Source organism: Haemorhous mexicanus, chromosome 21, assembly GCF_027477595.1.
Source record: "Haemorhous mexicanus isolate bHaeMex1 chromosome 21, bHaeMex1.pri, whole genome shotgun sequence".
NCBI classification, from domain to species: domain Eukaryota; kingdom Metazoa; phylum Chordata; class Aves; order Passeriformes; family Fringillidae; genus Haemorhous; species Haemorhous mexicanus.
This window is the reverse complement of record NC_082361.1, coordinates 1,469,116-1,482,747: the sequence shown is the minus strand read 5'-3', so window position 1 is coordinate 1,482,747 and position 13,632 is coordinate 1,469,116. Positions and strand designations below refer to the sequence as shown.

The 13,632-nt window shown below is 43.8% G+C and overlaps 1 protein-coding gene and 1 long non-coding RNA gene across 13 annotated transcripts in view; one reads left to right on the top strand and one right to left on the bottom strand.

The window, feature by feature from the left end:
• Nucleotides 1–13,104, top strand: part of LOC132337180 (uncharacterized) — a 51,847-nt gene extending 38,743 nt beyond the window's left edge. Inside the window, exons 4-6 of the long non-coding RNA XR_009489095.1 lie at nt 10,313–10,356; nt 11,210–11,427; nt 11,837–13,104. This is a non-coding gene — a long non-coding RNA (uncharacterized LOC132337180). The remainder of the gene's footprint in view (nt 1–10,312; nt 10,357–11,209; nt 11,428–11,836) is intronic.
• Nucleotides 1–13,632, bottom strand: part of STRBP (spermatid perinuclear RNA binding protein) — a 74,288-nt gene that overhangs the window by 49,441 nt on the left and 11,215 nt on the right. For all 12 annotated transcript variants that reach the window (XR_009489093.1, XR_009489094.1, XM_059865472.1 and 9 more), the window contains exons 2-3: nt 2,808–2,983; nt 715–932 (exon numbers count right to left, since the gene is read on the bottom strand). Coding sequence is in view for 10 of the 12 variants with exons in the window: in XM_059865472.1 (XP_059721455.1) it covers nt 715–932; nt 2,808–2,810 (221 nt within the window). In the remaining 2 variants the exon portion in view is untranslated. The remainder of the gene's footprint in view (nt 1–714; nt 933–2,807; nt 2,984–13,632) is intronic.

Here is a 13,632-nt window from a genome sequence, read left to right as displayed (position 1 = left end):
CAGTTTAGGGAGACCTTTCAGAGTCACAGGAAAGAATTTTCAAAGCAACATAGGGACACTTAATTTTTGAGTGCTGAGAAAAAAGACTGTGACAAAAGCCAGTTCTGTAGACTAGGATTGTTTAAAAGCACGGAGTAAAATGCAAGAAATGTTTCTTTGACAGGCCAGCACCAGCTTTTGTCTCATCCAGTTGTCTCCAGAGCGTTTACTGCACACTTGGACTATTTTTTTATAAAAAATCAGCATCTATGCTGATTGGGGCTGATATGTTCAGTGGGGCTGAGTTGCCAGCAGGGGTTATAGCAAAAATGGAAAGTAATGGAGGCTTAGGAAACTTTGTTTGCTGGATTATAAAAACTTCTTTTTTGTATCAGACTGCAGGAGCCCCCAAGCACATGGCTGTCGATTTGCACTGGTGTGTTCCAGAGAATTGTATTTGCTTAAAACTGCTGAAAGGTTTGTCTGCTAAATGCAACTTCACAACATCACAGTAAAATAAGCAAAGAAATAGAGAGCAACTGCTGCCCACACTGGGCTTATTGCCATTCCCTGCACTCCCCCCACGAGCTCTCACATCAAAAAGCCCAAAGATATCCCCCTCCTTCTATGAACATCCATCTGCAGCAGAGCCAGGTAACACTATGACTCTTATTTGGAGGAAAGGAGCCACTGAGAGCAGCACAGGGACGCGTTGTGAGCTGAGGCTTCACTCACTTGGCAGTGCCTTCCGCAGCTTCCTCCTTGGCTTCCACATCACCCTCACACTTCGCAGACTTGTTCTTTTCATCCATCCAGTCAGAGACATGCTTAAGGGCACATTCTACTGTTGAGACCATGTTCTGGACAGCTTCAAGCTCCTCTGGAGATGGATAAATGGTTGAATGCTTCACCATTACGTGGCGGTCATCGTTAGCAAAAGATCGGATCGATCTCTGTTGTGGAGAGGGAAACAGGAAGAAAAGAGAACAAACTTACTGGAGCACTAAATGGGAATCCTGCCTGGCAGGGAGGATGCAGACTGGGCATAGCACAAGGAAAGGAGGGCAGGCAAGGAGAGATGACTCCTGCTTTGGAAAAGTTATTGATACTGTCCAAATACAATTTTGCATATTCTGGAAGTGCTGAGTGCAGCCAGCTCTCCTGTGTTTATGCCAGGGACCAGAGCAGCAAACCTTGGAACAGGCAGTCAAAGAGCCAATCCCTGAGAGGTTGCTGCTGCTGCAGATGAAGTCACAGGCAGCCTGTGAGAGGCTCAGCCACTGCGCAGGGATTTGCAAAGGCAGGAATGAAGATGAGAATAAAGATAAATGGTAAGAGACTGAAATTTCATTTTTTTTAAACATTCAAATGAATAGGAAGATATTAGAGTGCTAATTAAAAAAGCCTGCAGTGAAACTAAGAGTCCTGAGTGATACTGCTGAGGGAGGTAAACTTCAGTAGTTGGGTAACCTGTGCTAGAAGTTTTGGTTTTGCTGCAGACTATTCAGGTGAGACTTTTTGGATGTAAACAGTGCCCAGAGCAGCTGTGATCATAGCACAGACCTGTGGCAAGGGCAGCAATAAGTCTTGGTCTCTACAGACACATCAGTCACTGCTGAAAGCCTCCCAGAACAGAATCACCAGCCAAACCCCTCTGTTCCTCCTACACATTAAGCACCTTAATTAGGTGTCGTTTTCACCCCTTCTTCATGGGTTTGTAGCTGTACCCACTCCTAAGGGCACAAAGGGCCTTTGAACAACCTCACAGCCTCTAGGCTGGATCCTTATTAAGGAACTGTCCATGATTTCCTGGTTTACTGCACTCCCTGTCTCTCTTCCATTGAAGGTCATGACATCATTCCCTTCTTAATTTTTGTGTTCCTACCCAGATGGATAATTTGGGCAGTAACAATTCATCTGTCAGGGGCTGGTTTTATCCCCTGCAGTTTGATAGGCTGCAGAATGCTTCCAGGAGGTCCCTCTTGTGGTTATCCACAACATGGGTACAGCCGGGCTGCATTTACCAACTCCCCCACCATCTTCTACCTTAATAAATGTCAGTTACAGCAGTGGAACAGAAACCAACTGCTAATTCCTAATTATGAGACACATTTTCTTTTCTAATGAAGAGGGGCTAACAAGATCAACTTGTCATTACAATTCAGGCCAAAGAGAATTACAGAGTGGGACGCTATTTAAAATATATTAACAACTCTGCTTTGCAAAGTGTTCCTGCTCCCTTTCCCTCTGTAACTGGTAGAAGTCTTGGTTTAGGTATTTTTTCAGTATCTCACCATGACAATAATTCATACTTGCACATCTTTACAAATCCCCCATCTCAGGGATTTCTGTTTGCAGCCAAATCCTCACTTAAACCACACACACCAGGTATATTTGGTACACACTGCCACGAAGTGTGCACAGAGGCACCTTCAATCACACACACATGGATGTGAATAATCAAAACTTGCTTTTGTGAGGTAGAGGTGGAAGGGGACTGTGAGCATTCGGTAATGAAATCTGTGAGTTCAAGGTCACTGATGCTGTTTGCTACAGCCTGCTAATGCTAGTTTTATTAGAAAACCTTATGAGCATCCCCTTCGTTCGTATTTAATAATTCATGTACTGCAGGCTCACAAGAACACTCTTTGGCTTTAAGAGGCTGACAATACATCAAACCTCACTTGTTCTGCTCAAAGCACACAGTACCATCCCTCAGTTAGTGCAAGGTCAGAAAATCCCCTCTCTCGGGTTTGATCAGGCCCTGTGCAGGCCTGGCAGCAGAAAACACTTTTAATGCACCCCTGTGAAAGACAACAAATACCTACCATGGTTTGTTAGTGTTTCAGCTCTCTCTCCCTCCCTTTCTCCTTTTCCCTCCTCCTTGGTGTCTTTGCTAAGCACTGTTTTGCCTGACAGAACCTCTTCATAAGCCTCTCAGTCCCTTGACAGTTCAAGAGTTCATACAGCCAAGGTGCTCTGGGAGTCACTTTCTCTAATTCACCTGCAAAAAGAGAGAAACAACTTGAGACCAGCAGCGATGGCGTGTTGATTCCAGAAGTGGTGGATGCAGCACATGAGGCCAACCACTGATCAAAGCACCCCAGCTTCCAGATGGGACAGTCACTGATCCATTTATATCTGAGCAAACAGATGTCACTGTGGAAAGCAACTTTTTTGTGATGTGCCCACACACATGTAACGACTTTCCCATGCCAGTTAGAGCTGATCCCAGGGAGGTTTGTCAGCCACCTGGCAATCCCAGCTTCTGGGATGAGGAAAACAGGAAATCCAACATGGCAAACATGCTCCATGTGAAACCAGCTCACAAAGTCTCCATTTTTGTGCTGCATGCACGTTGGGAATCAAACAACTACATTTAATTACCAGAAGGTAATTCTCTATGGAAATCCTCAGTGCAGCCCTCAATCCTGTGTCACATGCTGCACAAGAACCAAGGCTTCAGGTTGCAATAACTGCAAGTTGTTATTTAAAGGCAGACAAGCACATTCTAACAAACTGCAGACGTCAGACTTGTGAGGAGCTGAAATCACCCACACTGCCTGTGCTGCCCATGCACTGCCTTTCCCAGCAGAGCACGGAAAAGATCCTGCAGGAGCAGCCTTCTTGTACTAAACTGGGAAACAACACCAGCACTGGCACCAGAAAACTGCAAAGAAATGCTCTGTGAGAGAGAAGAGCAGAAGAACTGAGCAGGTAATGTGAGAGAGTGAAGCATAAGCTCACTGCACAGCAAGACACTCCAGTCCTTGCAGAAAATTCCTGTTTTCCTTTCTCTACACATCTTGTTACATCAGCTCTCCAGCAACATTTTAAAGCAACTGGAAACCCAGTCAGTAAATTTCTGCAGATTGACACACACACACACACAATGTTTCATTTTCTCCTGTATGCTGAGCCCCTTCTCCAGCAACACTCTGCATATTGTGTGTCAGAGAAGCCTGACATTGTTAGAAATTAAAAGCATGTTTGGCAACAGCAGAGGGATAGGTGAGATGACTTGAAAGCTGAGGAGATACTTAAAGCTGTGATGTGACAGGGAATAATTAAAATGTTGCATCCCACAGAGATTTGAATGTGACAGGGGAAAAGGTAACAGCAGATCCTGCTTCCCCATTTCCCTGCTTAGAAACAAATCAAGCAGGTTTACAGCACCAGTAGCTTTGGCAGCAAGGTCCTGATAGTTGTTGGTAAGCCACATCACTAAACTGAGGATGTAGAATGGGCTAAAAGAAAAAGCCAGACAAGAACACTGTGCAGGGACCTGTCTGCTCCAGCAGCTGAAAACTGCCAAGGAAGAAACCCCAAGAGAGTTAAGTGCAGTCCTACTAAAAATACTTGGGAAAAGCAAGCTAATGAAAATGCTGACTGACCCCACTTCTCATCACAGAGGCTCTGTGCCCACCAAGGTGTATTGACACTCCACCAAACTGCTTCCCAGAAGCAATCAACGAAGGGGATGTTCTTTCTCTTAAGAGATCCTGCAAGTCACACAGGGGCAGCTGGGAGGAAAACTAAGCAAAGATCACTGCTTTGGCAGTATTTATTTTGTGAACTAGTCATAAGCTCCTCCACACTCAACAGCCTTTCACCATCTCCAGAACCAGCCAGACTCTTTACAAGGTCGTTTTGCTTCTTAATAATATTAACTTGAGTCAGCAAATAGTAAACTAGAGAGACTTTTATAAGACACATTTTTAGATAATCTACTTCAAATTATTTCTCTCTCCAAACTGAATTCCAGCTGTCTTCACCTATTCTTCTTCCCTGTCTCTCCCACATTTCACATTTGTTTCAGTTTGTTATCTTCTGTGGTAGCTGTAACTTGGCAATTCCAGGCAGAGAGAAGGGCACTGGAATGTGTTGCTGACTTCAGCATATGCCCAGTCCAATGTCTCCAGACTCCAGCAACACTCCAGGCTGGCCTCCCTCCCAAGACTACTGCAAGCTGTTGCTTATCAGCTCGCCCAGGCTGTGGCAAGCAGATGGCCAGAGATCGGTGGCTGAGCAAGTTCTGGTGCTGCTGTCCAGGGGGTGAGTCTGCACACACTCCCTGCTCAGGGCAGCCCTGTTTGTACCAGGTGCTTCCCAGGTTCTTGAAAAATCCAAAACAGGCTGGAAATGAATGTGTCACAGCCACAACAGGGGCTAATCTCTGCTGGGCTGATGAAGTGAAAACACCAACAACTCTCCATGCTCTGCCCTAGCAGTGTATGGAGCAGTGACCTGCTTTCTTGTTTTCAAGACAAGTAAAGGTTGTTGGATGAAGATATTTATGAGCTCTTTACCAGCCCTTTTTTTCAGCAGTGCGTGGCTGAAGTCAGGGCACAGACAGATGAATTACAAAGGGATCTTTATGATAAAATTCAGAAAGCTGGAAGAAAATCCCAAAAACTGAGTCGAAGCTGATACACGATGTCTTCCAAGTCATTAACATCCTACGAATATTTCAGAAACACGCATAGGAGTGAAACCCTAATTTAGTTCAGACTTTGAGAAAACATTTTCAACAAAAGCACTAAACAGGAGGGAGTTTACTATAAAAGTGCAGACACAATATACAGAATAAAGTACATTTGACAGCACACAGAATTAAATTAAGGAAAACCAAAATCAAATCTGCTCCAACCATATGGACTAAGGCAGCATAACATAGCTCAGCACCAAATACATCAGAAAGCATTATGTGAAGTGAGCAGCAATTCCATAAATCCAACAGCCTCATTCCACTACCAGACTATAGCAGGATATTTGCTCCTGCATCCTCAGGGAAGGAACAGTTGATGCTCAGTCTAAAAAGCACAATATTTAAATGTGTGGCTGTCTTACCTAGGGGCAGCCACCCACACTTGCAAGGAAACTTGTACAGGAAGCTCCTTGCATTTCTGAGACCTTGGTGACCTTGAAAAAGTCACTTCTGCTCTGCATCATGTGCCCCTAAAGTGTAAAACCAGGGTAAATAATCTCTGTCTCCAAACCAGGTCACAGTGGAGCCGCACAGAGTCTGCAGTGTGGTTTAAAATCACTGGGGATTTGACACATTAGAAATGTTATTAAAACACCATGACAGTGTAGCAACGTTTCCATTAAACATCCCATCCTTCACAGAGGAAGTTTATGCTTTGGCTCAAGACAAGCAAAAAGAATTTCAGATGAGGCTTTTGTAGTAGGAGATATTCCTGTGTCTGCAGCTGCATTCCCAGGGGACAGACAGTTAAACAGCCAGGGGGATGAATATGCTCAGCTACCTTCAGTGCCTGTGAACAGGGAAGTGAAAAGGCAGGAAAAACAGGTACTTGCATTCCATGGAAATGGAAATACCAGAATTGGGGTGCTCTGAGCCTCTAGAAAAGAGACAGGAACTGTGTCTGGCACCCCAGTATCCCCTTGCAGCAGCACCATGCACAGAAGCATTACTGGTGCAACAGAGAAGAGGAAACTGGGGTCCCTGGACACCAGAGCTCCAAACCCCTCACTTCAGTGAGCTGCTCTCCAGGCTCCTGGCCAGGCCAAGTAGAACACCATGAAAATTGGTTTCACATGCTCCATCAAGAAGGCACACGCTAACAATATTCAGCTGAAGCATTAAACACCCTCCACCTTCTGAATCTCCCCTGACACCAGTATCTGCCAGGGGAAACTGCAGCTTGCAGTGTGCAGCACCCCAAGAGCAGACAGAGTTTACGCTGACAGGGCAGCAAGAACAACAGAGGTTGCTAATAACAAAGCAATGAGTATCTAACACAGCCCGAGGTGTATCACACTCAATAACAGAAAATAACTGGAATTTATACCGGTTTTTGTTACCTTCAAAAGTCAGAGTGAGAGGCTTGCAACTTCAAATTGGAAGTTTATTTTAGCCTCTGCTTTGCATTCAGGAGACAGGTAATTTTTCATCACACCACACAAAATGCTGCTGAAAATATGTTGTGTTTTTCTGCAGTATAATTTTATTGCTGGCCTTCTGCCAAGAGTCTTTCTGGCAGCATCTCCCACAGTTGGAAACTGTGTATCTGGGTCAGAAAAGACAAGCCGCTTTTCAGAACAGCTCAATACATTTGGCAGAGATGCTGATATTGTAATTGAACTCTTTCAGCAACTCTCTTTATGATGTACCCAGACACCAAACAAAACAAGATCTGCAGTGATGATTAATGTCAAAATAACTGACAGAGAAATATCAAAATAGTTTTCCCTCGTGTTAAAAGTATCAACAAACCAGGGGGGAACAGATAAGAAATACAATTCATGAGGATTCAGAGAGGAGCACAGGGCAGAGAAATCTGCAAAATATGACTGACCTGTGCCTTGTGCAGATATTCACTATTTAAAATCCCAGCTCCTTGTATGGAACTTTCCCTTCCCCACACAAAGAGAAATCCTGGCCACTCAGAGCCCCAGCAGCATTGTGGAGAGCAGTGCCCTGTAACACTGGGACACATATTTAACAAGGCTCAGACTGCTTCCACCAGTATGCTCAGCATCCAATTTCACCTGGAGACTGTGTATTCATAGAAGTTTTATTATTTTCCATGTAATGCATTTCCTGGCAAAGTCGCATCTGGGATAACCTTTAGAAGGCTGGAATTTTCCATCCAAATGAATAATTACAAAGCAACACTATAGTTAGAAGCTGAAAAGGTACTTCCTCTGGCAAACTCTTCCACTTCATACAACAAATACTGGAGTCTGGGATTACTCCTGCCTGTTCAGTTCTCATAATATTTCAATCAAAGGCTCCTGTGCTCGGAGATCTCTCGGGAGCAGGCAGCCCCCACACCCAGCTCTAAGTGCCAAAGACAGGGTAGGCACAAACTTCATAACCAGATCTGGAACCACAGCACATGTGACCATCAGAACAGAGAAATCAAAGTCACCTTCCAGGCTCCAGAGCTCTGACAAGGCTCACAGTGCAAGGAGCACAGCTGCCCACTTGTCAGCTGCAGGAAGCTGCTGGAGAGCTCCTGGAGAGAATCCATCTGTGCCAGGGCGGGACCCTCGGGTCAGAGATGTGAGTGAAAATCACTGAACACATGGAGTCCCCTCCACTGTGCAGTAAGGAATGAAAAAAGAGCCAAAAGAAACCACACTGGTACAGTAATTAAAGAAGCTGAAGAATCAAAGGCAAGCAGTTGCTTAATCTAAATTAATGCATTAAGGTAAAGGAAACAGGGATATGTGGAGTGTAGCTCGTATTTTTAGCTCCTGGAAAGAAGGTGAAAAGATGGTCTAAGGGGAAATCATTACCAGCCTAACAGGAAGGTTAAAAAAGGAACAACAGAGGCACTGTGTGAGCACATATGCAATCATTTGAGGAAAAAAAATGCTCTATTTCAGATAGAATCACACCATCCAGTCTCAGAAAGAAATAGACATTAGTAGAAATAACTGCAGCTATTGAATTGTAATGTATAAGAAAGATAAGAGTTTTGGAAAGAATATAAATCCTCCTGGGACTGAACCTACTACAGACTCCTGAGGACAGGAAGGTATTCACCACACTCACCAGGTGGTCTTCAGAGCAGCACACCAGCTGCAGACCTCAAGGTATTTTTTACATCTCCCTCTAGATTTTTATCTGGCTTCACATTTGCTGAAACCTGTACAACCCCCAGCAGAGCCAGGGCTACAGAGGGTCTCGAATGAAATAATTTTGAAATTGCCTTCACCTCCTGGTATGGGTGTCAAGATGCAAGACTGACTAGAGACAGACCAAGTGCAAAAAGTTTTAAAAACTGGCTGCTGACACTTAAATAACGAATTGACACATGAACAGTTTATTGTTTTTCCTGTTCAAACAGTAAGAAATATGCAAAACTGAGTTGCCTGTAAAATTGAGCACTGCAAAAGACAAAATATCTTAAAGGGTGCATTTCTTGGCAGGTGTCTTAAATAAAAATTTACAGATTAGATAGTACATAAATAATAAATAGCAAAGTATTCATTTGAGACAAGGCTGAAACCACTACTGGATTCTCAATGTCTGTGAAACACTGAACTGATTTGTGACTTGAGACACCCTCATGTTGCATTCCTGCTTTCCTGGCTAAACTGGTCAAAGGAAACGTGAAGGTACTTTGCAGTCATAATGTGACATCCACACTCAAAATCATCTGCAATTCTTAACTCAGACTGCATTCATTTACAGTTGAAAATTGACTAAATTAATAACAGAATTACATTACACTGAAATGACACTCACCATCTGCAATGTCATTTTCCCAGAGACAGAGCTGGTTTAAGCAAAATTCTGGATCTATGCCTGAAATGACATCACATTCTCCAAAAGAGAATCACAGTTCTACCTCCTCCACCCAGTTTGTGCCATGCTGGGTCCTCACCAGGCCAGCCCTGTCCTGCATCACACCCCAGCACTAAAGCCTTGCACATCTCCAGACTCCCAGACTCCCCATGTCCCTGGATTTGTGAGCACTGCCTTTACCTGCTCGGCCTTCACTGGTCCAGAAACCACCACAGGAAACAGCCACGGTGTTGAGGAGATTCAGAACAGGGACATTCCTTGCCCAGCACCCTTCAGCTTCACTGAAATAGCTGCAGTGCCCCAGTTTCTCTGCTGCTGTGATTCATATCCCATAGAATATGGGATTCTGCAGGTGGACCCGAGCTGCAGCCCAGCAGCCAGGATGGGGGAACTGCTGCCAAGGAGGCAAAGGCACACTCATGGAAAGGGCTGGAAAGCATGGCATTCCCTCTGTTGGCAATAAATAAAATACCATTTCATCAAAAAGAAGGAGGCTGGAGCCCAAACTGTCCTACAGTAACACTGGATCTGCTTGTATTGGTGGTTTGCACTTTTCATCAGTTCCATGAGGCAACAGCCAAAAACATTTTGGCTCTACTGTTAGTATCCTGCTCTGCAGCCAGGCTAATGCATATCCTGGGAATTAGTAAGAGGAAGGAGAAAAGCAACATGGATTCTAAAGGTCTGTCTATAAACAAAGCAAATTTAGTAATTCTTACAAATAACACAATGCAAATACGTGTTTGAGAGTTGTGTTTTCCCAGTGTTTACATGAAGCGTGAAAGCATTAAGGAGTTTTTAAGAATAAATGCTCTCCTTCTGACTAAAATTTCAGCAACCCTCAATGGTGCAGTTTAAGGAAGTTTCTCCCCAGAATTTCTTCCCTGGTGTCAGTTATACAGACCCTGTGTTTGCAGTGTTGCAAACCCCCTTGGTTACTGTGCCTGGCTGCCTTTCAGCCCGTTTAAACATTCATGACTCTACCCTGAAATGCATTTTCTAGTATGTCAGTCTTGCTGCCTCAGTGACTTTTTTTTTTTTTAATTAAAGAGAGAAGATTTAAAAGGATTTGGAATGGAAGATCACTAGACTCTGTGAGTATTGTGTAAAAAGCTCTTGTGCTCCCAGCCAGTGCTCATCCTCCATCAGACTTTTCCCATGTTTTAGTTCCACTCTGACTCCTGAACAAGTTCAGGATAATTTTTTACTTCCTGACTGATTGGTTGTTTTGTCAAAGAACACATTGTCAAAGTTTCTGGGCTACTAAAAGCTTAAGGTTTTAAGTGTTTTCTCTTGCCATCTCTTGCCCATTCAACCACATTATTTTAAGTTTGATTCAATGTCCCAACATGCAATGCCACAGAAAGGTCTGAAACAGAATTTGTAACTAAAATCTTGGGCTGTTTAGGGAACAAATTTGGCTCTTTTGAAACCCTTGAGAACCCAGCACCCGTTCAACAGAGAGCACTGGGGTTTGTCTCTGGGGAACAGTACCCTGGCATCCATTTTCAGCCTCAGAACACAATTATTTGCTTCAAATGCCTTATAACCCTACCAAAAGATTTGAATTAGGTTACTTAGGCATGAAAGCTGGCAACAATATCCATCAAAGTAAAACCACCACAGCAGCCTGAGATGGCAGAGAAAGAACTGTCATTTGTGACCCAAGGCCACCATTTGCCTTGGACAAGATCTGTAATACTGTATTCTCCAGTATCTTTGGAGAACAGAACTGTGCTAAGTAATTGATCTCCAACTTGAGAAGCTAATCTTTTCTTATCTTTTGAATTTCAAATAAAATCTGGGGGAGAGAAAAAGGAGCTCCCAGGATAAATGCACCAATCCCAGGTGGATGGTGTTTTTAAACCACAGACACAACTCAGCTGGTTTGGTCTCTTCCTTTACATTTCCTACAGGGCTATGAATTAGCTTAATTTCTCTTTATAGATAGTGATGCCATCTCCATCATGCCACTCACAAGAGCACCAAAGATACTTCCAGTTCTTCATTTGCTAAAGAAACTTCCTCAGCCTTTGCATTCTCCACCAGACAACACACCCTGTCCTCCCACCAGCATCAAGCAACCAATCTCTGAACAGCAAAACAGGATCAACATCTTGGGAAGCAGCACACTTGCCAGGAGCCCCAGGAAGCCCCTCAGGCAGGTCAGGTACCCCTTGGGCAGGTCAGTAACCCCCCAGCCAGGCTGGCACACACACACGGGGGTGTGGCACGGCTGCTGCAGCTCCTGGAGCAGGGGCAAACCCCTCTTTCTCTGGGAGGAGCAAACAGCCTGGCCAGTCAATACCAGCATTCCAAGTGCTCTCAGCCTTGCAGGGACATCAGCTCTCAACAACAGAACTCTCTCTCCCCAAAGCTCCTTTCATACACTAGAGCTGCTAAAAGTAACACTTGGAATTACTGTCCAGGGAAAGATTAGAGAAAAACAATCAAAGTTAGTTTATTTTGGGCCATTAGCTGCAATTTGTGTCTGGCCACATCAGTTCCCCCAACAACAGGAAACCTGCTGTGCCTAAATGCAACACTGATGGGGTTTCTCTTCTTTCTCAAAAGGAGCTGCACTTGGGAAGCCACAGCCTGTCGGGGTAGGAGAGCACACGGTTCCGGATGCAGAGGCAGGATGAAAAGCAGCATTAGAAACCAGCTGCCACAGACTGGGGGTGTTCTCCTCAGGTGGGCAGAGAGATAGAAACCCTTTCATCCCTCAGTCCAGGTTAGAGTGTAAATGTTTTTATTGCCTGCTTAGCCACCTGTGGAAATCTGTGTCCATGTCAACACCGTCATTATATTGAACTCTGCTCTTGTCAGCACAAAAATCCTGCCTGCTTTTCAGTCCAGAACTATACTTCTAGTGATATAAGAATGTCAGATTATAATGCCATCAATTTGTCTTATTCCACAGCTAAACAGAATTCATCGCTGTTACCTGATGCTTCTGTGTTAGTGAAAATAATCCTTTTTTTAAAAAAAAAGTACATAAATACTTTGTGCACCAAAAGAGCACTTGGTACTGCTGGTTTATGAGGTCTTCACTTTGCACAGCTCCTCTGTTGTGGAAACAGAAGTCCTTGTATTGGGCTTTCTCAGTGATATTTGCAAACTCCTACACTTGCTGTAACAGGGTGTTCAGAAACAGTTCTTACTGGCCTGAGAAAGTTAGCTCATTGTTTATTTACTGCAGAAATACATTGAAGAAAACAATAACAAGGTAAAAGAACATTCTTGCAAAGGCTTGTTGCTTGTTTTGACATAAACAGAAAGTAATTAAACCTAGCTAACACCTTTTCACTGAGCATTTTGCTCCAAAGCATTTATAATTCACACTCTGCAGGACCGGGAACAGAACAGCAGAACCACCAGTGCAACACTGTCAGCATAAGGAAAGGCTGTCCCTGAAATTCAGTGGACAAATACTAGCAGGCAATTTCATGCTTTACCAACACAAAATCCAGAAGTTAAATTTAGAAACATGATTTCTGCAGACATTCAGATGTTTCTGGTCTAAATTTTCCAGAAATTGCAAATTAAAACTTGGCAGACCTTAAAGTAACCCAGCACGTGTCTTGTGCAATCCAAATCATGGTTGGTCCTATTACTCTGCAAAACTGTTAGGGGAAAAAAATCATGCCTTTCACCACATGGTTTCAGACAAATGACAGAGACATTCAGTTTATCTCTGTGCTAAGAACAAAACTTAAGTAACTGTTTTTTCCTCTTGGAATATTGCCATGGGAATTAAAAGCTAACAGAGGAACCAACGTTCTGCCCACTGAAGGATAAGCACAGTTTGGTGAATAAATAACATCACTTACAGAACTGCAGTCCAAGTGGTTGTGGCCAATTTTTCCCATTTACCATGGGGAGAATATCCTGCATTTCTAGACTGCTCTCATTCCTGAATACTGCAATGAGATAGCAAAGCATGCAGGTGTCACCAAGGTGCTTTGTGGAACTGTCAAACCCTGCAAAGTTTCTGCAGCCACTCAAGAGCTAAAGTGTGTTTTTCAACAGCACGAAGAGTAAATTGAATGAAACAGCTCAGAGGTAACAAACCAAAGAAATCTTGGAAATTATTTCTCTGTCTCCCAGAAACCAGAAAGGACTGCCCACCCTCCTCTTGCTAACCTGGGGGAGATGCAACCTCCGTGCAGAACTTTAAAGGAGACTGAATAAACATTACTCAGTCTTTTCTACTTTGATTGCAGTTATCAAGTTTCAATGTACTTCAAAATCAGACCTTAGACCCTCAAGAATTCCACAGCTCTTCAAACATCACTTCTCTAATTGCTGTGATAGGTGTAAATGTTGTGTTGTTTGCATGGGGAAGAGACCCCACTGCCCAAAAATTC